The sequence below is a fragment of the Piliocolobus tephrosceles genome, chromosome 3, assembly GCF_002776525.5.
Source record: "Piliocolobus tephrosceles isolate RC106 chromosome 3, ASM277652v3, whole genome shotgun sequence".
In the NCBI taxonomy this organism is placed as follows: Eukaryota; Metazoa; Chordata; class Mammalia; order Primates; family Cercopithecidae; genus Piliocolobus; species Piliocolobus tephrosceles.
In genome coordinates, this window is record NC_045436.1 from 115,752,467 (window position 1) to 115,778,393 (window position 25,927).

The following is a 25,927-nucleotide window of genomic DNA, read 5'->3' on the forward strand; positions in this document are numbered from 1 at the left end:
GCAATTGAATTATCAGGTTTAATGTGGATCTCCTGGGAAAGGAAAACTCTACTTTTCAGCACAAACTTTCCAAACAATTATAAGGTGTTAATATTTAGGTTGTAAGGGCAATAATTATTACAGAAAACACACTTTTGAAACTTGTTTAGGAAGTATTGTACCTTAGATACATAGAAAAAAATAAGTGTTATGTAGATCTTAACTGAAAGGAGTAAAATAATGATAATTAACTATAATATAACCTTTAAATAATAATTGCATTAATTATTATCATTTATTGAAAAAAATAATTATTGTTACTTACTGAAAATTTGTTATATTCCAGATTTCTTTGTTAGCACTTTGCATGCATCTCTTACAGCAAACTTGATGGTGGTAGAGTGCTTTCTATCTTTCTTTTCCTTTTACAGACAAGGAAACTGAGGCTCACAGAGGTTAAGTAGTATTTCCAAAGTCATACAGCTAATATGTTCTAAAGCTGATGTTCATATATAGATTTATCCATCTCTGGCATCTATACTTTTAAACACCTCAACTTATTTTCAGAATTGTCACATTTGTATAACTCTTTAAAGCTATGTCTTCTTGCTCCCACTTTCAGGTCATCTCCTTATGCTGCTACATTAAAAATCATTTTAAATGCATATTTAATTTTTATGTTAGTCTTTGGAATATAAATCCATAAGGTTATGTTTAGTACACAAAAACATTAGGGTATTAATCTGAATCTACTCTTTCATCAAATATCAATATTTAAAATTATATATTCATATACATTTAGTTGGTAACATCTTCACGCTCCATGATGTTATACACCCTGAAAACTATAACTTATGTTTTCTATAGAGATCTATGATATGTTGATTACTTTCTCAAGACATTTTCTGATTCTATATTTGGTGGTAATGGAAAATATTTTTAATAGCTAAAACCTAAAAGGAACCACACCCCACTGATGTTCCTCAGTGATAGCTTTAATTGACATGATTTAAAAAGGACTTACTTTTAACAATCAATATCTGAAAATATACAGTAAGAATAGTAAACACTACTATTGCTTTTTATGATAATTCCATTTACTCATAAACATTTAAATATTTAATAATTTAATGCAAAAATGATTTATTAAGCCCCAAATTGGTGCCTGTTTGTGAAAAGAGTATCAAAACAAAAAAGAGAGAGAATTAAATTGTCTCTAGTCAATGTTGCAAAAGTATTTGATAAGATACAACTTTCATTAGAAATTTCACAATTCCTGCTAAAGTGTGATTGGACACATACTCTATTATCCTGAAAAAAATAAGAGAAAAACAAAGGAAGAGCATATCTACACCAATGGATGTTTATTGCTTTTAAGAAACACCACAGAAGATATGGCTAGGTGAGAAAGCCAAATAGACTTGTGAATTTACCATCAGAACTAGACAATCATATCCAGCAAAGGTTTAGTAGTGCTGAGCAAGAAGGTTCTGGTCCACATCAAGTAGGAAAGCTGGAAGGACACCCAGGTAAGAGTTTTGGCAAAGAGAAGAATTCATTCTCCCAGTATCTTGATCCTAAAAGGGAGGAAAACAGAGGTGTGTTGAACATGCCTGATTTGTTCTTACTAAACAAAGTAACTCCTCTGAGTACAATAGAGGCAAGGGTGCACCCTATTCAGAGGTAGAGAAGTATTTTTCCTTTCACATGAGTTTTGATCTTATTTTGAAAATATTACCTTCAGCCCAAGCCAGTATCATGCCTAATAGCAGAACATTTAGTCTCATTAAAGGGATGGATAAGTTTAAGAATGCTTACAGCCATTTATATTAAGACCTTGTCCTAAGTACTACCAATTTAATCAGAGAAAGAAGGAAACAAAAAAGATATAAAAACATAAGAGCAAAAAAATTGTTATGAGTTGCAGATGCCATGATTACACAAACAGAAACTCAATTAATCAAGTTTAACTTAACGTGATGCAATTGAAAAGTTCAGCCTCTTGATCGTTATGTAGTTAATATGCAGACGTCAAGAGCTTTCCCATAAAAAAGCAACAGCATGTTTAAAACATCATGGAATAAAAAGTCTCATTTTTAATCACAGCAAACACAGTTGTAACAAAAATTGTCTAGGAATAAACTAAACAGGAAATGAACAAGATTTAATGAGGAAAAGTATAAAATACCTTTAAGGTGCATATGTGTCCACACACAGGTACACATACACATCCTTGAATTAAGCAAAAGATGTGTTTGATTCTTAAGTAGACAATATTTGTAAAGATATCATTTTTTTCTAGATTAATCCACAAATAGAGAATTCCAGTGAAATACTAATAGGTTCATTTTCTTTGGAATTAGGCAAGTTGATTCTAAGGTTTACATGACAAAACAAATATTAGGGAAGAGCCCTAAAATCTTTGAAAATGAAGAGGTACAAAAGAAGGATTAGCAACACAGATACTAATGCACATAAAGGCACAGACATTCTTTAATTATTATTATTATTATTATTTTTCTATTTCAATAGGATTTGGGGGAATGGGTGGTGTTTGATTATATGGATAAGTTTCTTTAGTGATGATTTTTGAGATTTTGGTGCATCCATCACCTGAGCAATGTGCCCTGTACCCAGTGTGTAGTCTTTTATGTTACCCCCCTCTCTCTCTTTTCCCCTGAGTCCCCAGAATCCGTTGTATATTCTTAAGGGCCTAGTAATCTTTAAATTCTGATGGTGGCTGACAAAGAAGCAGAGATATTAGTAGAATAGAATAGAGAGTTCGGAACCAAATTCAAATGACATTAAACACATACTAGAGGAGGTATTTAAAACCATTGAGGGAAAGGGATAAGCAAATAAATGAAGTTGAAACATATGGTTAACCATCTGAGGATAGATGCAAGCTAAATCTTGTATCTCTCCTTATACCAAAATAAATTCCAGATGGATCAAATATCTAAATTTGAAAAGAAAAAGAAATGAGGTTTGAAAGAGGGAAGTGTTATGAAAGCAAAACACAAACTCCAGATGCCATAAAGAAAAAAATTAATAAATTAACTACACTAATAATATTTTTTATGAGGAAAACTGAAATGAAATAAAAATACAAGTGGAAAGAACACAATGAATATTTACAATCTATTGAGCAGAAAATGCTTATTTTCTTGATGTATGAATATTTCTTACAAATACATGACAACAAGGATCTGACTAATAGTCTTTCTTACTTTGTCATCTTTTCTTCCTTGGACTCCCTGGCCCATAGAGTTGGGCATAGTTGTGAGTAAATGTGTGTTTCAGTAGAGGTTGGTGATGGTGGTAGTGGTGGTCATGGTGAGAGGTGGGAGGACAATTCTTTTTAGCAGTGACAGACAATAAATTAGGTTCAGGAAAGGAGAAAAATTTCCATTGAAAATGGTGAGTTGTAGAAGGAGATTTGGCTATATTTAAATAAGTATTTCTATTGGCACTAAAAAGAAAATTCAGAAGATGCATCTGTCCAGATCAAGATTACAGCACCTGATAATCCAGTGAAAGGATAGCAGAGCTGGCAAGGAGCAGCAGTCAGGATGTCTTAGAAGGCCTGATGAATTAATTACTGTGTCATGGGGAATAAATGCACCTCACCGAGAAATACACAGAGGGTCTCTTTCTAAAAATTTTATGTTTCAGCACCCCACAGAGCTTGGGATTAACCAGGGTGGGGCTAACCCTGCTAACTGAAGCATAAGTAGCAGAGGTAATTTAAGGTAAAAATGAGGATTCCTGGCTTCATGCCTTGGCTCTGTCACTTACTAGTTTTATAATCTTTGGCAAGTCATTTACATTTGATTTGACTCAAAAGCTTCCTCAATGAAATCAAGTTAAATGTGAAACAATTGAAAGTTTGGCAGCTTATGTAGATGAAGAGGAACAGATAACCCTAACTTAAGGGGTGTGGGAAGCTGTCGTTGATGACACGCAAACTAAAGTCCCTCTTCAGACCTTAAATCCTTTAAATGTTAGGTCATGTGAAGGGTAAGGAGGCAGAGTAAAGGGAATTGATCTGTACAGAGGGCACAGTATGAACAAAAGCTTTAAGCCAAGAAATTGAACAATATTTTCAGGAACACTATAAATTATTTGCTATGACTCATAAGGCATAAATCTGTAGAACACATTTGCTTTTTTAATATTCTCAACAAACTTCAAATAAAGTGATATTAATGTTAACATTTTATAGGAGAAAACAGATTCAGAACTGTTATTTGCCTGAAAACACATAACTTGTAAATGCTAGATATAGGGTCTGTCTTCTCCAAAATCTGTTTTAACTTTTAATTTTTAGCACTTCTCCACATTATCACATTAAGATGGATGGGTGGAGAGCAATACAAATTATCCACTTTTCTCAATGTGTTCAGCCGGTTACATTTTGGGAAAAACACTTTGATCCTGAAGAAAAAAGAAATCAAAGAAAAAATGTAAAATGTATGAATCATTAGATACGTAAGATTCGAACCACAAACATACAGAAGCAAAAAATTACTAAGAAAATTAGTTGATAAATAAACACATCATTAATCCTGATGTTTTTACTAGTAGTTCATTACATCTCTTAGAAACCATATGACATTTAGTCATAACTAGCATAAGCCAAACTTAGTGTCCTTTATGCTTCATTACGGAGTTGCATTAAAAAACCACAGCAATTTCATATTGTTTTACAACTAATTCATCCAAAACAATTCCATTTTAGAGAAACTACATTATTTCCAGAGACTTGACTCAAGTTTGATCTTTTCTTTAATTCTCCTTCTAGAACATGCTTATTCATTCTCAGGTCTTTATCTTTTGGATCTTGTACTTTCAGTACATTGCGGCTGACCATGAACGTTTTATTTTTCTGCTCTGCTTGAAGTCTATTTGGCTTCTTGAACACGGGGGTTTCATCTATCCTACAAAATTTTCAATCATTATCCTTTCAAATATTACTTTTTACCTATTCCCCCTCTCCTTGTGGTCTGGAATTTCTTTCAGAAATAAGTTAGATAGTCTCATACCATTTTTCAAGTTTCTTAACCTCCTATTGTATAATATATTCTATATTTTTATCTCTGCTGTATAGTAATTTCCTCAGATCTTCCAAAATAATTTCCTCTTTAGATGAATCAAATATACTGCATAAGCCACCCTATGAAATTTCACATTGTATCATTGTGTTCCTATTTCTAGAAGCTCCTCTGTTTTTTCAAATTTGCTATTCTTTTTTTTTTTTCTATTATCTGTTTGAGATTTCTCCCATACACTTCCCAAATCTGTTTGATTTCCTAGTATCCTATTTTATTCTTATATTTCAAGTCCTTCTTTGATGTCTAACAATTTGAAACATCTCTATAATGGTTTTCTTTGTTGATTTTAACGCTTTCAATTTAGGAGTGCTGTTTATTCCAAGTTTTAACTCCTGTTTTGGGTGGATGGTTTCTCCAGAGTTTTATGAGTTTGGACTATTAACCCATCTTCAGTGTGGCTTTATCTTTCAGACTTCTGTGTGGTGTCTATTGAAAATGTCTGATTAGTGCAGTTTTAGTTTCATTTTTGCCAGGTATTGATCTGGGCCTCCTTCTATGGTACCAAGGGGTTCCAAGCTGAAACAGGTGTTACAACCGAATCCCAAACTATTTCTCAAGAAATCGTTTTTTATTCAACCTGTTGTTCATGTTAAGGCAAACATGCCTACTTATTGTATATCAGTGTTTTTGGTAGATTTATTTCTATGGAGGATTCTGATTTTATACAAAGACCTTCGTTACCACTCTCTGTCTTACAAGGATCCACAGCCATGTCTTCTGTTCTAATGTGAGATAAAAATGTCAACATCTAGGTTACTGATGGAGCAACCAGCTTCTTACTCTACACAATCCATGGCACTAACCTGTGAAATTTCTTGTCCTATTTTCTGATTCCTCTTTTTTGAGGTCCTGGGGGATTTTACTACTTTCTAGAGAGCTAAGCTATTCATTTAAAAGAATTGTTTCCATAGCCAGTATTTTAGTTGACTTGTAGTTCAGGGGTTTTCAGGTTATTTTATCACTCCCCCTGTACCCCTGAAAAAAAATCCTCTGAAACTAAAAGTACCCACAATTATTTACTCTTCCCTCAGATTTAAGAAGGATGCTCTCTGAGGGGTAGGGAGGTCCCACTGAAGTGTCTATTTGTTAGTCTGGGAATAGCCTGCCTCACCCTGGGAGGACTTCTGGCAGTCATGTCTCTATGGTGTGTTTCTAATTTCCTGCCCACAGAGGGGTAGACCATGAGTGGGTGCGTGACTCAATCTGTGCTAACTAGATCTCTTTCCTTGGAAATTTGGAATTTTACATGCTAAAGTACTTAGTCTTGGACTTGTTGTCCGGAGAAGTTTCTTTGTTCATTTGTTTTTTCACAGAGCTCAATCTCAGAAGTACTTGTTAGTATATAGCTTAAGAACTGTTATCATTTTTGCTATGATCTATAGCAGTAAAACTTGACACCTGCTTCAAATAATTTAGTGGCTTAGTGCATATGTAGTTATGGATAGTGCAATGTGAACAGGTGCCATAAAACTTGCTTTTCTAAATACTAATTAAGAAGTGATCTCATAGTTTTAATAAGAAGAACAACACACTGATTTTTCATGTTTATGTTCAAGTCATTTTCAATTTTATTATCTCCTCTTGACAGTTTTATGAAGGAGGAGATGTTTTTGTTTCATTTTGCCATGTTTTCACATTTATAACTGAGTATAAAGAAGCTCAGATGCTTGCTCAGAATCATAGAAGCCAAACATCTGGACTTTTTGTCCAGTTCTCTTTCAGTATATACATATCACCACTCTAAAGACCAATAGTTTGTTTCTTCTGAGGAGATGTGTTTTCTTTTCTGTCTGTCCCTCTTTGTTTCCATGTTCAGATACACATATGCAGGGATTGCATGCTTTGGAGGTACTTGCTCAATTAATAAGAAAACTTTTACTGCTCTGGGAACTATTTCTTCATTCTATAGCGATGTACCCCAAATAGCTTTGTTTGTACCATGTAACCATGGTCTCCTGGCCGCAGTTGATTGAACCTGTATGTACACTTGAATTAATATGGCCAATAAGATCTTCTCTCCCAGGAACTGGAAAGTGAACTGTAAAGAAAGCAAGTTCATTTTTGCAGATGAGTTTCCACGGAGACCAGGGAAGCAGAGAGAATGAGAGAGAAAGAAAGAAACCTCAGCCAGCAGAGAGAAGCAAAGACACAAGACAAGATAAGAGAAAGCCCTAAGGGTTCTGGTGCATATAAATATTCCCTTTATGAAGCACTGACTCCATGACAGAATACCACCCATCTGATAACACATTCTTCAGAAGTGGTTAAAAAGAAATGTTTATTCACTTAATATTCTATGGTATTACATATGCAGAAATTCTACCAGAAAGAAGCTAAATAATTAGGACTTTGCTTAGGTCTAGGTTCTCCACCTCATCCTTCTGAGCTAGCATCCTTGTGATCTTCCCTGGGTCCAGATGGTCTTTACTTTTCCCACCTTCCTCCTCTCACATATGACTTTACAGTTCCCTAGGTTGGGTCATTCCTTCTCTTGACTAATTTTATCTATTAGGTTTGTTTTACTTGAAAGTAAATTCTTAAAATTTAAGACAATTCTATTATATAACTGCATTATGTCTCATAATCTTCCTAAATGTATTTTTATTTGAGATGTTATAATGAATGAAATATTCTTCTTTAAAAAGGTGTTTTAGTTTTGGACACTGGAGATACAGCAGATAAAGCAACCCAAACTGATAGTGAGATCCAAGTCCGTGGATGCCTGCAATGGGGTGGAGGTTAAGGCCTTTGGAACACAAAAGGCTGAACCATCAAGAGATCAGAGTGTGTATTAGTTAACAAAAAAGCACACTGGTGTCATTAAGGATGATATTTTAAAAATTGAGTAGAGAAAAAAGAAACAGCAGTCAACTGCTATTGTCCACTAGGAAGTTAAAGGGACTAAAGAGTGGTAGGGGACAGAATTGAGGAGATGAAATCTAGTAAAATATATTGAGCCTATAGGAAAATCCCTCACCTACTATATGTGGTTTGGGGATTTTCTTTCCTATGTGGAAATTTCATCACATTGTCTATCATTATTCCTCTAACAAAGAGCCAAACACCTGCCTGAAAACAATGTTTTAGTCCTCAGAAAGAGTAAGGAAAACAGTTCATTCTAGTTCTATATTTTCATAAAAGTAGTGCCCCCTTCAACGAAAACTCTGGAGGATGTCCATGCTCATGATGACAACATGGTCTCTTGTTACTCATAAGATGTGATGTTCCTTATGTGAACATCAGTTAGGAGACCTACAATACAAGCAGAGTGACATGTAACTACACAGACACACAGGATTAGCCACATGTGGTGTGTTTCTAAGAAAGGCATCTGGAAAAAACAACAGCAACAAAGAATAAAGAAATAAGAATAAAGAAAAAAACCTATTCATTTAGTAAGTCAAAAATTAGTAGCCATAATTAAACGCTCTGCATGTGTTATCTCTACTCTCACAATAGAACAAAATAAAAACAAATGAAAGCATGTAAATCCCCAGTGTTAAGGGAATTCTCCAGAATGATGCAACTTATAGTTGGTAGATCTGGAATGCTAAGCCACAGCTATAGGATTCAAAACCCAAACTCTTCCCAGCACATTACACCTCTTTACCACCAAGGTGACCCTCAGGTGAATCATAAGCTCCAAATACCCTTAATTTGCTTTTCTTTGTGTTTTTTAATTTAAAAAATACAGAATATGTTTTTTTGTTTGTTTTTTGTTATGAGTGGACACACTTCGATGGCTTAAAAATTCAGAAAATATTCAAGTTTCTTACTTTTAGAAGTTAATCCAAACATACTCGTATTATTACCTGCCTATCCTAATTATCCCTTCTCCATCCACTGATTTGCAGATTCTACCTGAAGCTTAATTTCTGAAAGTGCAGTGCCAGAAATACCTTTTTTCAAAGAGGAGCAATGTTGTCCCTTGAAACTTCTTTCATCAAATAGGTCTATTGCCCACTTAGCCGGTCTGTATAAAACAGATTATAGCAATTTTATGTAACTTTTGTGTTCCATGGGGTTATTTTAAACACAAGTCAACTTGGATACAATATTAAATGGAAGGTGTTAACTGGTAATAGTTCTAAAATTAGAGAGTGCATTGGACTCACCATGAGGGTGCTTTAAAAAGCAAACTTTTACGCCCACCCACAGAAACTCTGATTGAGTAGGTCTGAAGTAAAACCTGAGAATTTGCGTTTCTAGGAAGTTCCCAGGTGGTCTGGGAACTAATCTTTTTGATTCTCTGGAATAGACATATTCTAATCTTATTATTATTTTATTTTAATCTAAAGCAAAGTTTGTACATATTTTAAATCTATATTTAATTAAAGGAAAAAAGAAAATGAATATGAGAATCCTTGGCATTAATTACACCTGTCCATAATCTCGTGGATAATAGTCATCACCCATTTAGCCTCAGGATCCAAACAAATTATTTTCCCATCTTTCAGTGTGGCTCTGAAAAGAAAAGAATGTTCTGGCTAAATAATAACTATAATTAATTTAACAATGCTTTAAATTTATTCATTAGAATTTTTGAAAGATAAAATGAATATGTTTAGAATGAACACTCAGATTTCTCAAACTAAATTTATCGTATTATTAGAGTACAACTTTTAATCATTTCAGTGTGTATTGCTAAATTTTTTACGAGCTAAATAATGACATCTTCTTTAGAATCTTTTGAGATATCAATCAGCCAAATATCATTATTTGGCTTATGTACATAGTACATAAATATATTACTAAGACTCTGGAAAATCTACACAATTGTAATGTCTTCCAGGCTGACAATGGTCTCTTATCATATATTCTTTATTGTTATATCTCTGTTAATGCTTTCAGCTTCATAAATGCTCATTGATCATTGGGCAGGGAGAGGATCAATTTTTTTATTTATATTAATTTTGTAGTTTTCAACTGCAGTTCACAAAACCACAAAGTTCCACCAGCATCTCTAGTACTGGATCATCTTACCACACCCTGAGCGAGAGGTATGCATCCTAGAGTTTAAGAAAATAACTTAGCAATATTTCATGGTAAAAATCAATAAAAATAATATAATAATGAATCCTTAATAGCCTAAAACATCATACACAATCGTGAAAACTTGAAAGTAATCCCTTTGAGTGCCGAAACAAGACAGTATACCTACTATCATTGCAGATATCTCAGCAAAGCTAGAAAGATAAACAAAAGGCATAGAGTTGCCAAAAGAAGAAACTAAACTGTCATTTTTCCCAGATGCTATGACTACTCAAGTAAAAGGTTGGTGGTTACAAAACCAATATAAAATTGTGTGTCTAAACAGTAACAGCTGGAATGTTACATTTTATAAAGATACCCTTTACAATAGCATCAAACAATATAAAGTGGCAAGAAATATGTTTGTTACAATAAAAAGTATGGGAAACCTTTATGAAGAAAATTATGAAACGTTAAAGACATTAAAGAAGGCCTCAATAAATTCCAAAAAGAGACAAGCCACTCTTGAAAAAGATGGAGGAATTTCTCATCCCAGGTGTTAAAAATTATAAAATATTAATAATGAAGACTGTGTACAGTTGTAGACAAACTGATGAATGGGAAAGAGAAGAGAGGTTAGAATCATCCCTCTGCTTTCAGGAGAGCTCAATATATGGCAGAAATAGTATTGTGTATCAGTGAGGAAATGATGTTTTATTAAACGGTGCTGAAATAATTGATGAATCAGATGGAAAAATAAAATTGGATATGTTTCGCACATCATATACAAAATAAATTCCATATGCATTCAGGTATTAACACAAAGAAAAAAATGTAACACTTCTAGAAGATAATATAGAAGAATATTTTTGTGAACCCTGTAAAAGTAAGATTATTTTTGAAAATAAGATACTAAAAGTGCTGACCAGAAAACACATACTGCACATCCCTAGGAATGTGAATATAATGACACCCATAGTTATGTTATCTCACATGGCAAAAGATATTTTTGCACACGTAATTAAGGTTACTATGAGTTTATTAAATTAATACAAACTGGTTGAATCAAGTGAGCCTAATATAATGTCTTGAGCCCTAAAAGTGGAGAGTTTTCTCTGATAGATAGCAGAAGATGTAAGAGTGATTGGAGGGGTGAGACCAACTCAATGCAAGGCAGATTGTTCGTTGCTTATATGAAAGAACTGGAGAGCAGCCTGTAGGCATTGTGAATGATCCCAAGCCAACAGTCAGGAAGAATATGAAGAGCTCAGTCCTACACTTCAAAGAACTGAATTCTACCAACAACCTGGATTGGCAGTGGATTCATCCCTAGTGTCTTCAAATGAGACTTTAGCTGACATCTTTATTTTGACTTTATGAAACCCCGAGCAGAGAACCTGGTCAAGCCACCTAGATTGCTAAGCTACAAAACTGTGAAAATCAAAAAGTCAGTTAATTTTAAGCCACTAAATTGTGGTAATTCATTACCTAGCAATGAACAGCTGAAGCAATCTATATAACATAGTTTATAGTAAAAAAAAAATTTAATAAAATGTAGAATTGTTTTCCACAGTCCCTAAGCTGTTTATTTTTAGGCTTATGCCTCAGTTGTCTCCACGGCCATGTGGCCATATGGAGTTTATAATATAACTAAGTTTGTAATAGATTTCCCATTGATCAACTAATTATCCATGTATCCTTACTGAGGAATATGTATCTTTGCTTATGGTACATCTTCACTGACTAGGTTAACTCAACTCAGATGAATTCATACCCTGTGTTCAAATTTGAGAGCCCTTTTATTGGGGAAAGTACATAATGTTTGCAGGAATGGAAGCATAAAGACTGGGCAGTTATCTTCCCACATTGTGTGGGAATAATGCCTAGAGGTTAGGTCTCCTATACTTCCAACCTAGCATACTTTGTAAGGAAATGCCAGCTTTGAAAACTGCTATCCTAGAGGCTTCCATACTCCACGAAATCTTCACTACTTACATGACTTCTTTTCTTCTGCAAAAAGGACCCTCACGTGTCAACTGAACATTTTTAATGAATTGGTGAGGAATAAAGTCAGAATGTGTCTGAATACACTGACATCACAACTCTTGATTCTCAGAAGAATCAATTGTGTAAGAAAAAACTAGAAAAACCCTTATTGATTCCAAGTCTTTACTATTGTGAATAGTGCCGCAATAAACATACGTGTGCATGTGTCTTTATAGCAGCATGATTTATAATCCTTTGGGTATATACCCAGTAGTGGGATGGCTGGGTCATATGGTACATCTAGATCTAGATCCTTGAGGAATCACCATACTGTTTTCCATGATGGTTGAACTAGTTTACAATCCCACCAACAGTGTAAAAGTGTTCCTATTTCTCCACATCCTCTCCAACACCTGTTGTTTCCTGATTTTTTAATGATTGCCATTCTAACTGGTGTGAGATGGTATCTCATTGTGGTTTTGATTTGCATTTCTCTGATGGCCAGTGATGATGAGCATTTTTTCATGTGTCTGTTGGCTGTATGAATGTCTTCTTTTGAGAAATGTCTGTTCATATGCTTTGCCCACTTTTTGATGGTCCATCTGTGACAGACTGGATTAAGAAAATGGGGCACATATACACCATGGAATATTATGCAGCCATAAAAAAGGATGAGTTTGCGTCCTTTGTAGGGACATGGATGCAGCTGGAAACCATCATTCTTAGCAAACTATCACAAGAAGAGAAAACCAAACACCGCATGTTCTCACTCATAGGTGGGAACTGAACAATGACATCACTTGGACTCAGGAAGGGGAACATCACACATCGGGGCCTATCATGGGGGGGGACGGGGGAGGGATTGCATTGGGAGTTATACCTGATATAAATGACGAATTGATGGGTGCTGACGAGTTGATGGGTGCAGCACACCAACATGGCACAAGTATACATATGTAACAAACCTGCACATTATGCACATGTACCCTAGAACTTAAAGTATAATAATAATAATAATAATAATAATAATAATAATAATAATAATAAAGAAAAATCCTTATTGAACACAAACATAGCCATGATGCTTACTTCTTTACTTGAAAGTAGAAATCAATACAGCAGGACACACAACTGTATTCACAAATTCAGTACTGATAGAAATATTTATGAAGACAGTTACACAAGCCTAATTATATGCTATTATCCTGATCAACAAACAATTATTGAGCATCTATTACAAGTATGTATGGTCAGTAAGATAACTTTTTCAATGGCAAAAATCAACTTGATCCTTTCTACCAAAAGTTGTAAACATAAAGATTATACGCGAATTTTATTAATTGAAAGTAGCATTTTCTCTCTGCTTACTATCATTGAAATGAATACTGTAAACCAATTTTCAGTAATGTTCCTGCTATCATCTATAATAAGAAAAGCACAGACTCTTACAGTCAGATATTTCTAGGAAGTTAAACACATGTTCGTATTTGACTCAACAAGAAATTCTTTGACGCTCCACAGTCTAAATACTGTATATGTCAGCTTAAGTTTCAGTTTCACAGTTTCTACATTTTCCTTAATGTAGAATTACGTTAATGTCATTTTCCTTAATGTAGAATTGTATTAATGTCAAATACAATCTCATTACATCTGGAATCTTTTCTGAGATTTTCTAGTGCCTAGAAGGAAAAGATAAAAGCCACAGTTGGCTTAGCAAATGTATCCAGGACAATAACAGCCAGCAAGAGGAGTGCTGGAGGAGTTCTGAGTACCCATGTCTGTCCTTGATCTTGATCCTGGTCTGGATGGTGGAATCAATACTGCAGCCCACTTCTATGTGCTCTCTGCAACCCTGAGAACGTTTTTATTACTCTCCTTGCACTATCCTGGTTAAAGAATAAAAGGTACAGTTTATTGAGTCTCATGTTGTCACTCACAAGCTAGCAAGGAAACAGTTTGTTTTTCAAGTTTTGTTTTAACTGGGGCTTTAGGGGCACGCTAAGATGAACTTGTTAAATAGAGAAGTGAATGTATTATTTTCTGGGGGTGAAACTGCATAATTGTGAAGGGATCGATGTTGGTTGCGGTTAATGGTGACTGGTAGAATGGAGTCATGAGAATGTCTAGGCATGTTTGCAAAGAACATGTTTGTACAAAGTAGGGAATTAAGATGCATTTCCTCAGGAAGTATTTGCTGTTGGCTTTTGTATTTGCATAGTCCCATTTAAGGTCTTAATAAAGTCTGTCAAACCTGACCTACACATACAGCTTAATATGCTGCAGAAAAACGGAGTTCAGATTACAACCAAGTTCCTGTCAAGAAATGCAAACTGGCAACATGATCCTATATCTAGATAATGACATAGTCGCAGTCCAATAGCTTCTTAAGTGGATAAACAACTTCTGCAAAGTCTCAGTACAAAATCAATGTGCAAAAATCACTAGCATTCCCATACAACAACATCAGTCAAGCTGAGAACCAAATCAGGAACAAACTTCCATTCACAATGGCCACAAAAAGAATAAAATACCTGGGAATACAGCTAACTAGGCAGGTGAAAAATTTCTACATGAATAACTACTAAACATGGCTCAGAGAAATCAAAGATGACACAAACAAATGGACGAACATTCTATGGTCATGTATAGGAACAATCAGTGACATTAAAATGTTCATACTGCCCAAAGCAATTTATAGATTCAATGTTATTGCTATTGAACTACCATTGACATTCTTCACAGAAGAAAAAAAAACTATTTTAAAATTTATGTGGAACCAAAAAAGAGCCTGAATTGCCAAGGCAATCCTAAGCCAAAAGATTAAAGCTGGAGATATCACACTATCCAACTTATTATCCATGTTACAAGGCTGCAGAAACCCAAACATTATGGTACTGCTACAAAAACAGACATATAGACCAATGAAACAGAATAGAGAACCCAGAAATAAGACCACACACCTACAACTATCTGATTTTTCAGCCAACCTGACAAGAACAAGCAATGGGAAAAGGATTTCCTATTTAATAAATGGTACTGGGATTACTTGGTAGTCATATGCAGAAGATTAACACTGGACCCCTTCTTTAAACCATATACAAAAATTAACTCAAGATAGATTAAAGACTTAAGTGTAAAACCCCAAAATATAAACACAGTGCTGAAGACAACCTAGGCAATATCATTCAGGACGTAGACACTGGCAAATATGTCATGACCAAGATGCTGAAAGCATATTGCACCCAAAGCAAAAATTGACAAATTGGATACAATTAAACTTAAGAGCTTCTGCACAGTGAAAGAAGTTATCAACAGAGTAAACAGCCTATGGAATAGAAGAAATTTTTTCAAACATGCATCCAACAAAACTCTAATATCCACCATCTATAAGGAGCTTAGACAAATTTACAAGAAGGAAAAAACCCCATTAAAAATGGGCAAAGGAGATGAACAGATGCTTTTCAAAAGAAGACATATATGCAGCCAGCAATCATGAAAAAAGCTCAGCATCACCGATCATTAGAGAAAAGCAAATCAAAACCACAATGAGATACCATCTCACACCAGTCAGAATGACTATTATTGAAAAGTAAAAAAAAAAAACAAAAGATGCTGGCAATGTTATGGAGAAAAAGGAATGCTTAAACACTGTTGATGGGAGTGTAAATTTGTTCAACCATTGTGGAAGACAGTGCAGCAATTCCTCAAAGCCCTAAGGACCCAGCAATCTCATTACAGGGTATATACCAGAAGGAATATAAATCATTCTATTATAAAGGCACAGGCACATGTGTATTTGTTGCAGCACTATTTACAATAGCAAAGACATAGAATCAACCTAAATGCCCATCAAAGATAGACTGGATAAAGAAAATGTGGTATGTAAACACCATGGAATACTAGGCAGCCATAAAAAAGAGTGAGATCATGTCCTTTGCAGGGACATGGATGAGCTGGAGGCCATTATCCTCAGCAAACTAACACTGGAACCGAAAACCAAAAACCACATGTTCTCACTTAAAAGTGGAGCTAAATGATAAGAACTTACGGACACACAGAGGGGAACAACACACACTGGGTGCTATTGGAGGGTGGAGGGTGGGAGGAGGGAGAGGATCAAGAAAATTAACTAATAGGTACTAGACTTAATATCTGGGTGATGAAATAATCTGTATGCCAAAGCCCCATGACGAAAGTTTAGCTGTGTACCAAATGTACACTTGTACCCTTGAACTTAAAGTAAAAATAAAAAAAAAAAAATCATTCAAAGCAAAACAAAACAAATGACAACAAAGAACTCTGAACTTGGCCTTTCAGTGATCATTTCTGGAAATGCTCCCTACGTGGTACTCTGGGTTCATCAAAGGGCTTGCCTCTGTTTTTTTTTTTTTTTTCTTCTCACAGGGATTACTGTCCCATTATTCTTATTGTCGAATGTCCATCGCTTCATGTATTTTGTGTTTTAATTATTTAAAGTAGAAAGATAATCTGGTCTGGTTTTTTTTTTCATAGCATTAAAGAAAAGTAATAAATTATAATTTTTAAAAAGAACTGCAAACAACACTTTACGTATTGTTTGAAGGTAGCAGTTTCCATTGGCTTCAAGGTTAATTAACTAATAGTGAACTATGAGATTTAATTTTATTTCTTAAACAGTTTTATAAGTGACTTTAATTATATTATAGTGACCACATATTTTTGCATTAACAAATCAAAGAGCAAAACATTTGCATTAGTTTCCTAGGGCTATCATAACAAAGTACCACAAACTGGGTTGCTTAAACAACAGAAATGTTTTCATATTTCAATTCTGGACTCTGGAACTCCAAAATATAGGTTTAGTGGGGTTGTTTCTTTCTCAGGACTGTGAGAGAAGGAGTTGTTCCAGACACTTTACATGCTCAGTGGGTGTTTATCTTTATGTTTACATGGTGTTCTCTTTGTATGCCTGTCTATTTCAAAATTTCCCCTTTTTATTAGGGCAACAATCACGCTGAATTAAGGGTTCACTCTAATTACCTCACTTTAACTGGATTACCTCTTTAAGAACCCCACTTCCAAATAAGGTCACATTCTGAAGTACTGGGGATTAGGACATCAATATAGAAATTTGAGGGGGACATAACTCAACCTATAACAACATTTAACTGAAGAACTAGTGGTTACTGAAACGTTGATACAGTTTAAAGCTAAAACTAGCCTAAATAGTAAGTTATTTTCTTTTACTAATTATAATTGAGCATTTATTATTTGCCAGGGCCTTTGCTTGATGCTAGGCATTTGAAGATAATAAAAGTTGAATTTCTGCTCTTGAGAGGTTCACAGTCTGTTTTGAGAGACAGACGAGGAAACAGATTAAACTAGAAGGTAATCTGTGTTGTCAGTTGTATATCTGAGCCATGGTGGAAGCAGAGGGGAGGGAGGACTTCCCCAGGGCAGTCAGGAAAGACTTTACAGGGAAGGTAACATTGAACTGGTGAAAAGACAAAAAGAAAATCATCATTTTTTTTTTTTTTTTGAAGGCTGATATGCATTTGAGACAGAGAAATGCACAAAGAGGCACAAACAAGATATGGGCATGTGAAGGAAGGAGAAAAAAGCTATTTCAGTCTTTAAATGAGATGTTTTAACAAACTGACAACATTCAATTGACTGATCACATCTTGTCCTTTGTAGAAATGAAAAGCTGTAAGTAACTTCAAACTGTTATTCAGAAGCAACCTTGATTTCTTCAAGTCTCATTTTCCTCCTGTACCAATTAAAGGTAATAAAATGTGCTATGAATCTGTACAGGTGTTATGGTGCTAATAAGAAGCACATACAGATAAGATAACCAAATATTGAAAGATTCAAAGTAATTTAGTTTTTCATAAAACTTCAAAGACAGGCTTAAGACATCACAATAGTTTACTAAGGAGTTTGTTAAAGAGGTGGTAATTTTTCTTATCAAAGATGGTTCTCTCATTCTGCAGCTACTAAAATTTGTGCCAGATCTGCAGCAGAATTTATTACAATTAGACTTATAGTGCTGAGACTGACAACTTGACAACTTCCCTGATTTTATAGACAGTTATTTTGTTAGTTGAATTTTCACATAGGCCTGAGGCTTATACAAATACTCAAGTTACTAAAATATCCAATTTTAACTGTAATCTTATGTTTTATTTTTTAAAATATTTATCTACACTGAAATGCAATGAAATATAGTAATAATAATTGTTTATTGTACTCCAATAAACATTTGTGTTAACATTCCTCTATGAATTTTCGTAAGTTATCTGGAAACTTTACAAGGGGTATTTCTATGTCATAAACAAGAAAATCAAATATCAGAACGTAATACAACAGTGAAAGATTAAAAATAGCCTTACATTCTTAGCAGTTCCTCACTTTAAGAGGTAGAATCTGTTTCCCAATCCCCTTGACTCCATGCTCACCGTATGACTTGCTTTGGCCAACAGGATGTGGTAAAAGTGATGCTGGAGATGTTCCAGGCCAACAAAGTAAGAAGCCTAGGAGCTTCTACTCCTGCTCTGTTAAAATGCAGTTGCCACCATATGAGGATAGCCAAGCTCATGAGGCCCAGGAAATGACTAGTGCAAACAACCAGACATGTGAGTGAGGCAACTTCACTCAAGTCACCAAGTGTCACCTGGAGACTCCAGGAGACACCATCAGAAGAACCACCTTAGCCAAGCTCAGGTTGTTGCATTGCCTAGCCCAAATTGATGGCCATGTGTCAAAATAAAATGGTGACTGTTTAAACTCACTGCATTTTGGGGTGACAATAGATGACTAATGGAGTAATTTAGTTAGTATCATAAATTGACTGAACTCATTTTATACTTTGAATTATTTGGCTACAATATGCACAATGTTTTCTTTAAACTGTCTTAAAGTGGCACATGGCATGAATGGCTATTAGCTATTAATTAGTACCCTGAGAATGGTTCTACAAATTTTAGAAAGCCAACCCTACAGCCAAAATTTAGACTAATTATCTTCTTGAGCAGTCATGAAAATAATCTAGTTTAATAAAAATCACTGTGTATTAGTCATCAGAAAACCAAACTCTGGCCTGCTTTTGTAATGAAATAATTCCATGGCATATGGTAACTTCTTGGTGGTTTCTGAGCCTTCACAGTTCCATCTATAAAATGAGAAGGCTGATTTTCTTTTTCTTGTGACTCTCAAGTTTTGAACCAAACTCCTGTCTGACTGCCAAGGGATCAGTCCCTAATCTTAACATTTTATTTATTTATTTGTCTTCATAAGTGATCTGGCTTCTTTTTTAGGACATTTTTGAAAGCAACAAGAATATTTCTAACTACTTTTCACTTAAAAAAGGAAAGATTTATTATTTTTAACATGGAGAACAAAAATGTCATTTGGAGTACTAACCTCTTCAAAGGTGAAAATGAGGTCCTGACTGTGGTCTGGTAGACTCTTTCCCCCTCCTTTAGGACCTTATGGATCCAGATTCTATATTTTTATTTTAACCATAGCCAAAGAATAGAAATCAGAGGCCAATACCCTGCTGTTAGGATGATTTATGACTCTGCTATAAACACGACAACTACAATTTCTTGGTTTGAGAAGGTTTCACATTTCTGCAGAAGAGAAAAGCAAACACTCTCAACAGCCCCTTTGTGAGGTCAAGAATTCAGTTGTGTGCAGCAATGGCCAGTGTGGTTATGCTCTCTCCTATCATGAGCTTTTACTTTTTTCTGCCTCACTTCCCATTTTTCTTCCCCCTGGTTCTCTGGCATTATACTCGTCAGTGAAATAGTAGTAATAAGCCTCTGCTGTGAGGTCTAATTGCTGGGGGGCCCAATTGTCTAAGTTTGGGCTCTCCCAAAACAGAGTCTGATACAAAGACTTACGTGCAGTAGTTTATCTTAGAAACGATCATAGAAAGAACAAGTGAGGGAGTGGGGGAATGTGGGATAGGGAAGAGAGAAAATCTAATAAAGCTATGTAATGAATGAGATATCACTTGGGCAATCAGGGCTTCATCTTGCCATGGAGTCTCAAGAAACCTTGTAAAATGTTCCTCAGAATTGTCCCAATAAGATTTCAATTTCCAGTCATGTTGAAGTAAAACAAAAGTCATAACTTCCTGTCTTAAGCAACTAGAAAATGCAACACAATGTATGAAGCAATTGTTATCAGACATTGGACAACAAGCAGCAAAAGACTAGAATTCCTCAGAAAAGGAAACAAACAAGGTGAGGTGTATGGTTATCCTGTTTTTTTTCTGGAGCAACTCTGGACCACTGTGCAGGGGGAGAGATCCCAAGTAGACCATGGTAGTCTTAGTGAGTTGAGGGGGCACAGGTTTGAATTCAGCAGAGCTGGGATGGCTAGAAGTTTAGAAAAAAAGAACTGCGGAAAGGAAAGACCTATGCAAGAAACCAAAACTCCGACAATCTGCATTGAGGTCCCAGTGGGTCTCCTTGATCAATACTAAGTCACACATGCATGAGGTGAAACTCCATAAGTCAAGCAAAATCCATAAGTCAAGCAAACTCCATAAGTTAAACTAGAGATTTTTAAGCTGAGAAAACCTCAGACCTAGCATGGAATGAAGAGATATTTAAGGTCTACTCTGTTGGAGTAGAGAGAACCTGTGAGTACTCAGGGCATTCACTAATGGCACAAGAAAGACACGACTTAGTAGTGCAGCTAAACAAACCCTAGAATGAAGAACATTCCTAGACCACCCTAACAAAGCTCAACAACAAGCCCCAAAGAGACAAAGTTGATGCCCTAGAACTTAACTGCTTGTCAAAACGGAGCCCAAGACTCTAAAGAAAGAAAACAAATCCTGACACTCAGCAACATAAGATTCAAAATTTCCTGCAGTCAAATGAAAATGATTATTCATGCTAAGAAGTAGAACAGCATGAGTTATAATAAGAGAAAAAAATCAAGTAAATATAGATTCAGAAGTGACAGAATGATAGATTTAGCACAGCAAGATTTTTAAATAACTATCTTAATTATGCTCAGGTGTTTAAATAAGGTATAAACATAAGAGAGAAGTGGAACATTTCATCTATTCATATATTTGTATTTTTAATATTTATTTATTTTATTTTACTACACTATAAAACGTAAACACACACATATACATGGAGAGAGAGAGAGAGACTTCTAGAATTATCTAACAAGAGACTGGGAGAATTGAATATTCATCCGTTAACTCCTGTTTCTCCTCTCAGGGCATCAAATCACAGGCCATCCTGTGAGAAATCTCTTCATCCTGTGAGAAATCCAGACTGAGAAATCTCTCTCTGCCAAGCCACCTTTCCCACACCTCAATAGAGAAAGCCACCAGGAAGAGATGCAGAAGAACAGGTGCCTTAAGTTGGGAAGCTGTTGTACATGGCAGCTGTCATACTCATTGTGAGTGGAGTGGGACATCACTGGAGAAGACAGGACAAGTCCTTTTTCAAATTATGTGATTGGGTAGCCAGAAAACACAAACACTGTGATCTGTTTTTCTGGACTTCCCTCACCATGATATTGTGGGTCTGCCACCTCCACCATCCCTTAATGTCTCTCTAGTTACTTGTGGAACACCTGAGAGGGTGTCTCAGGAAGACTCACAATGACAGAATAGTGTTAGCCACATCTCCTTCCTTCCTTCTCTAGACCCCATGGTAACATTGCTCAAGAAACCTCAGTCACTGTGATCATTGCTGTCTTCTGCTGATGGCTTCTCAAAACTGTGATGTGTTATGTAATATCCTTTTCCTACTTCCTTCACCCTGTGACTACCACACCAAACAGGCTGCATCCTACCTCCTGCTATAACACTCCCAACAGGAGACTGCCTTGTACTTGCAAGTTTTCAAAGCAATTTGGTGTGAAAACCACAGTTTATATATCTGCTTGATCTAAGACTGAGACTGAGACAATGTCCATGGAGTTGGCCTGAGGACCAATGGCAAGAACCGGGTTTCCAGAGTCTGCATAACATTTAATTCCTGCAACACTTCAGAAGCCTCATTTTGTTATTATCCTCATCCTGTAGAAAGGAAATTGAGGTTGAGTGAAGTAAAGAAACTTGCCCAAGATCATAGTGACAGAGCTGGAATTTACACCAAAGTCAATCTGATCCTTTGAAATCTGTCTTTAACCACCATGTGAATAAAAGCATCTCTTTTGTCCTTTTTTGTCCTTTTTATGTTCCCTATTCCTTATTAGCCAGAGCTAAGTAGCCAGTACAGCAAGCTCCAATGTTTGAGGGTAAGGACTTGTCTTAGGTGTAAGGAGTGGTTCTACTGAACCCTTGGGTGCTGCTTGTAAACATTTTCCAGTGTCCTCTAACTTGGGATTAGGGAGTGAATCCTACCATTTACGGAGTTTCTCAAATGGTTTGTATTTATTTGCTTATGTATAGTTTATAAATATTATTTCTCATCTCATTCATAATTAACTAATAATGTCAGAATTATGAAGAGATTCTTATTTTTAACTTTTTTAGTTGTGATAAAAGTTCACAGAGTTTGTTTCTTGCTACTTATGACCTTTATTTGCCCAGCTTCTTGGGACAATCCAGAACTTGATTTCAAGTATTGAGGCTACCGGCCTCACCTTCTTGCCTCTGTTAGAGGCAGTTACCCAGGGCTCAGGATTTCCTGAATGAGTCCTGAATCAGAAAAAAGTACACACCTCATGCATGCACGAACATCCTTCCTTTTCAGGTTTGGAGTGTGCTTTCTCTTATATTATTGGGGTCTTTCTTCCTTAGACATGCCAATTGTGCTTCTGTCCTAAAACCTGTAGTGCTGCTGCCGTCCTGGGACAACAATGAATACAGAGTTCCCCAGAGGACAACCGCTCTATGAGGTCCCATCAAAATTCCACTAGAAAGGATATAAATGAATGCAGCCCAATCTTAAAACCATTGTATTTGGCATATTGCTATAAAGGATTGAAACACTGCTGATCTTAGTACTAATTACTTATATGTGAAGGTTAGAAAGCTGAGCCCAAATTTCAATAAGATCTTTTCACAGGTGAAGCATTCAACCACTCACTTCTGTTTCTATTGACGACACAAATGATTTCAGTTTTGAAAAAAGAAATATTTTAGTCACCATTTCACTGCCACCTTTATTAAACTGTCAACAATTATAAGAAATGTTGTTTAACCAAAGCAATGAAATGAGGGCACTTACTAAGATAATATAAATGTTTTTAAGGAGGTAAATTTGAGTAGCAAGACAGAAAGAAACTTCTTATAAAAAGGGCAATTTATATCAGTGACTCTCCCATTAGGGGCCAGCCCATAGTTTGGTAAAGCACCTTCTTCACTAGGTGAGAGCCAAGGGTATTGGCAGCAATCACCACATGAAATGAAGCATAACTCATAGTTTGATTTATCTGTACAGCAAATTGAACACCCAGAAAATAACACAATACAAATATTGAGAAATATTGATATAAATCACCAGATTTTCCAGTAAAGATAGCCCTTGTTTCCCCCCAAAAATCAAACGAGGATTTTCTATTTTTAAGTACTTTATTTTTATATTATGTGTGAAAACATCAATAATTAAACCCCTTTGTTCTAAGACAGAAACACTGTAAAACTAACATTAAACAAGGCAGTATGCCTTACAAGAAAGACATAAAATGTCCAAGGGATATTTAGAACATTTAGTTCTTAAAGTTTCAACATGAGAAATGTTGACCCACACTAGGAAATCATTTCAATAAATAACAACTGACATTCATCTAAACAGTTACAAAACAGATGGGCACATACATTCCCCTGCCCTCACAATGATCTCATTGGCCATTTGCTTGGATCCCCCAGCCTCTATCACAGTGGCTGGCATGTTGCAGGCTCCTCAGAAATATTAACATAATGACTGGAGAACATTTGAAAACATTCTACCTTCAAATTAAATACGAATCTAGATGGAACTAACTTAGGGTTGACATTTTAAAAAGAATGAATATAACGGGACAGTGTGCAAGTAGACTTAATCATTCCCTTAATTATTTTATACCTAAAATATTAACATAGAATCTTCAAAACAAACTAATAAATAAATAAATAGAAGACTTCTCCTAAGTGATGCTCAAACACATTAGGCTCAATCCAGGTGGCCTCTGCAGCTGTGTCTCTCTTTTCTGTTCATATAAGGACTGTGCCTCCTTCAGGAACAGCCACCAGTGAGCTTCTTCCTTCCTTCTGGTTAGTTGCATTTGTCACTGTAAAGAGAAAATGGGTGCCCTGAGTAGGTGCTCGGGAAAACTGACTGCACAACACTCTGCTCCTGTCCTGCTCTTCCAGCCTCTAGAGTTTTCTGAATGCAGTTTCCCCAGCCTGGCAACCAAGTGGCTACTGCCTGTGACAGCTGTACTGTGTGGCAATGACCTCTAGGCTTGGGATGCTCTTTTAGGAATGGGGGTGGAGTGGGGTGGTGGTCTCCACTGTACTATTGGATTAAAAACAGCCAGAACCTATTACTCTTTGTCCTACTGGGCCTCAAATGAAGGTAGTTTTACCTACATTCATTGGAACGAAAGAAGAACTTCGGTGGGGACGCCAGGCATTGGGAATATCCTCTGGCACCAGAGCAGTAATTATCGTAAAGGAAACTTTAATTGTGAAAATAATAATCACAATTTCTAGTCATTCAACTAACCCCTGAGTTTTCCTGATTTTATTTTTAGGGGGCAGATGCCAGTATTTCTGACCAACGGCTCCAGTCACCTGTGTACAGAGAAATTACAACTCACTTGTTCAGTATCTTTTGGATGATTTTCTTAACCATGGGGGATGCGGGATTAAGACAAGCTTTCTGCCCATTCTTGAGTGTGGCTCTGCAGAGAGAAGGGAATCCCGTGAGGCAGGAGGTCGGGCTGGGGACAGGGTTGGGCAGCGGGAGAGTCGGGGACCCCGGCGGTGGCAGCGGCAGAGCGGGGAGGGACTTACATGACTTCGGTTTCAGCGCAGTGGGGTCCTGGGGCCTTCACATTCACACTTTGGATGTTCTTGGGGTGAATTCCCTGCAGGGTCTGCAAGCACTGGCAGCGCAGTTCAGCGGCCACGGGCGCTCCTAGGGAAGAAGAGACTCACTGATTGAGCGAGGCTGTCGGCGCAGGGCGCCCACCCCAGCCGCGTCCGTCCCGGGGACCCCAAGGCGTCGGAACCCACCTGCTGCGCGCCGGCCGGTGGCCACCAGGAGGAGGAGCAGCAGCGCCACCCGCAGGAACCGGGGATTGCTAGGAGCTGCGGAGAGCGCGGCGAGGGCCATGGTGCTCAGCAGACGGGTCTGGTGGCTGTGCAAGGAGCGGGAGAGCTGGCGAACAGGTGCCTGCTGCCCGGGCTTTGTGGGTCTCCGAGATCCGCGAACCCCTTTTATGCATGGTTGGGGCTGGAAAGCCCGAAGCTCCCAGGCCAGGGAAATTCCCGGAGCTCCAGATCCATGCGGAGTCCGGAAGGAAGGAGACGGCCCCGCCCCCAGGGTGGAACACTTGGTGAGCGAGTGGGGTGGGGGTGTCCACTGATGCAGCCCGCGCCTCGTCCTCTAGAGTAACTCCCGTGGACTCTGAGACTCCCGTGGACCACCTGAGAGGTGGGATCTTGGGTGCCTAGTGATCCCAGTGTGTGGGGCTGGGAGCAGAGAAGGAGCTGGGGCGGATCCCTGAGAACCACCACAGGGTAGGCGCGACCTCTTTGGAGGAAGAGAGTTGTGTCTCGGATTTGTCTCTGGAGGCTGAGAGAAATTAACAAGGTGCTGGGAGATAGGCCGGAACTGTATTATCCTCTCTGCCTCAGCCTTTCTTATTTTCGGATTAGCCTATTTCATGTACATCTAACGTCAGTGCTCTCTGTGAAAATACAGTCCATC

General features: G+C 36.8%; 1 protein-coding gene and 1 long non-coding RNA gene across 2 annotated transcripts; both read right to left on the reverse strand.

Annotated features, from left to right (window-relative positions):
• Nucleotides 1–1,331: 1,331 nt before the first annotated feature.
• Nucleotides 1,332–18,644, reverse strand: LOC111531289. The gene is made up of 2 exons (XR_002728218.1): nt 18,488–18,644; nt 1,332–1,556 (listed from the first exon to the last, which is right to left on the reverse strand). It is a non-coding gene; the product is annotated as an uncharacterized LOC111531289 (long non-coding RNA).
• A 4,931-nt stretch (nt 18,645–23,575) lies between these two features.
• Nucleotides 23,576–25,698, reverse strand: CXCL1 (C-X-C motif chemokine ligand 1). The gene is made up of 4 exons (XM_023198507.2): nt 25,231–25,698; nt 25,009–25,132; nt 24,813–24,896; nt 23,576–24,281 (listed from the first exon to the last, which is right to left on the reverse strand). Exons 1-4 carry the CDS (start codon nt 25,328–25,330, stop codon nt 24,266–24,268), a joined length of 324 nt encoding a protein of 107 aa, XP_023054275.1. The 5' UTR covers nt 25,331–25,698; the 3' UTR covers nt 23,576–24,265.
• Nucleotides 25,699–25,927: the final 229 nt, after the last annotated feature.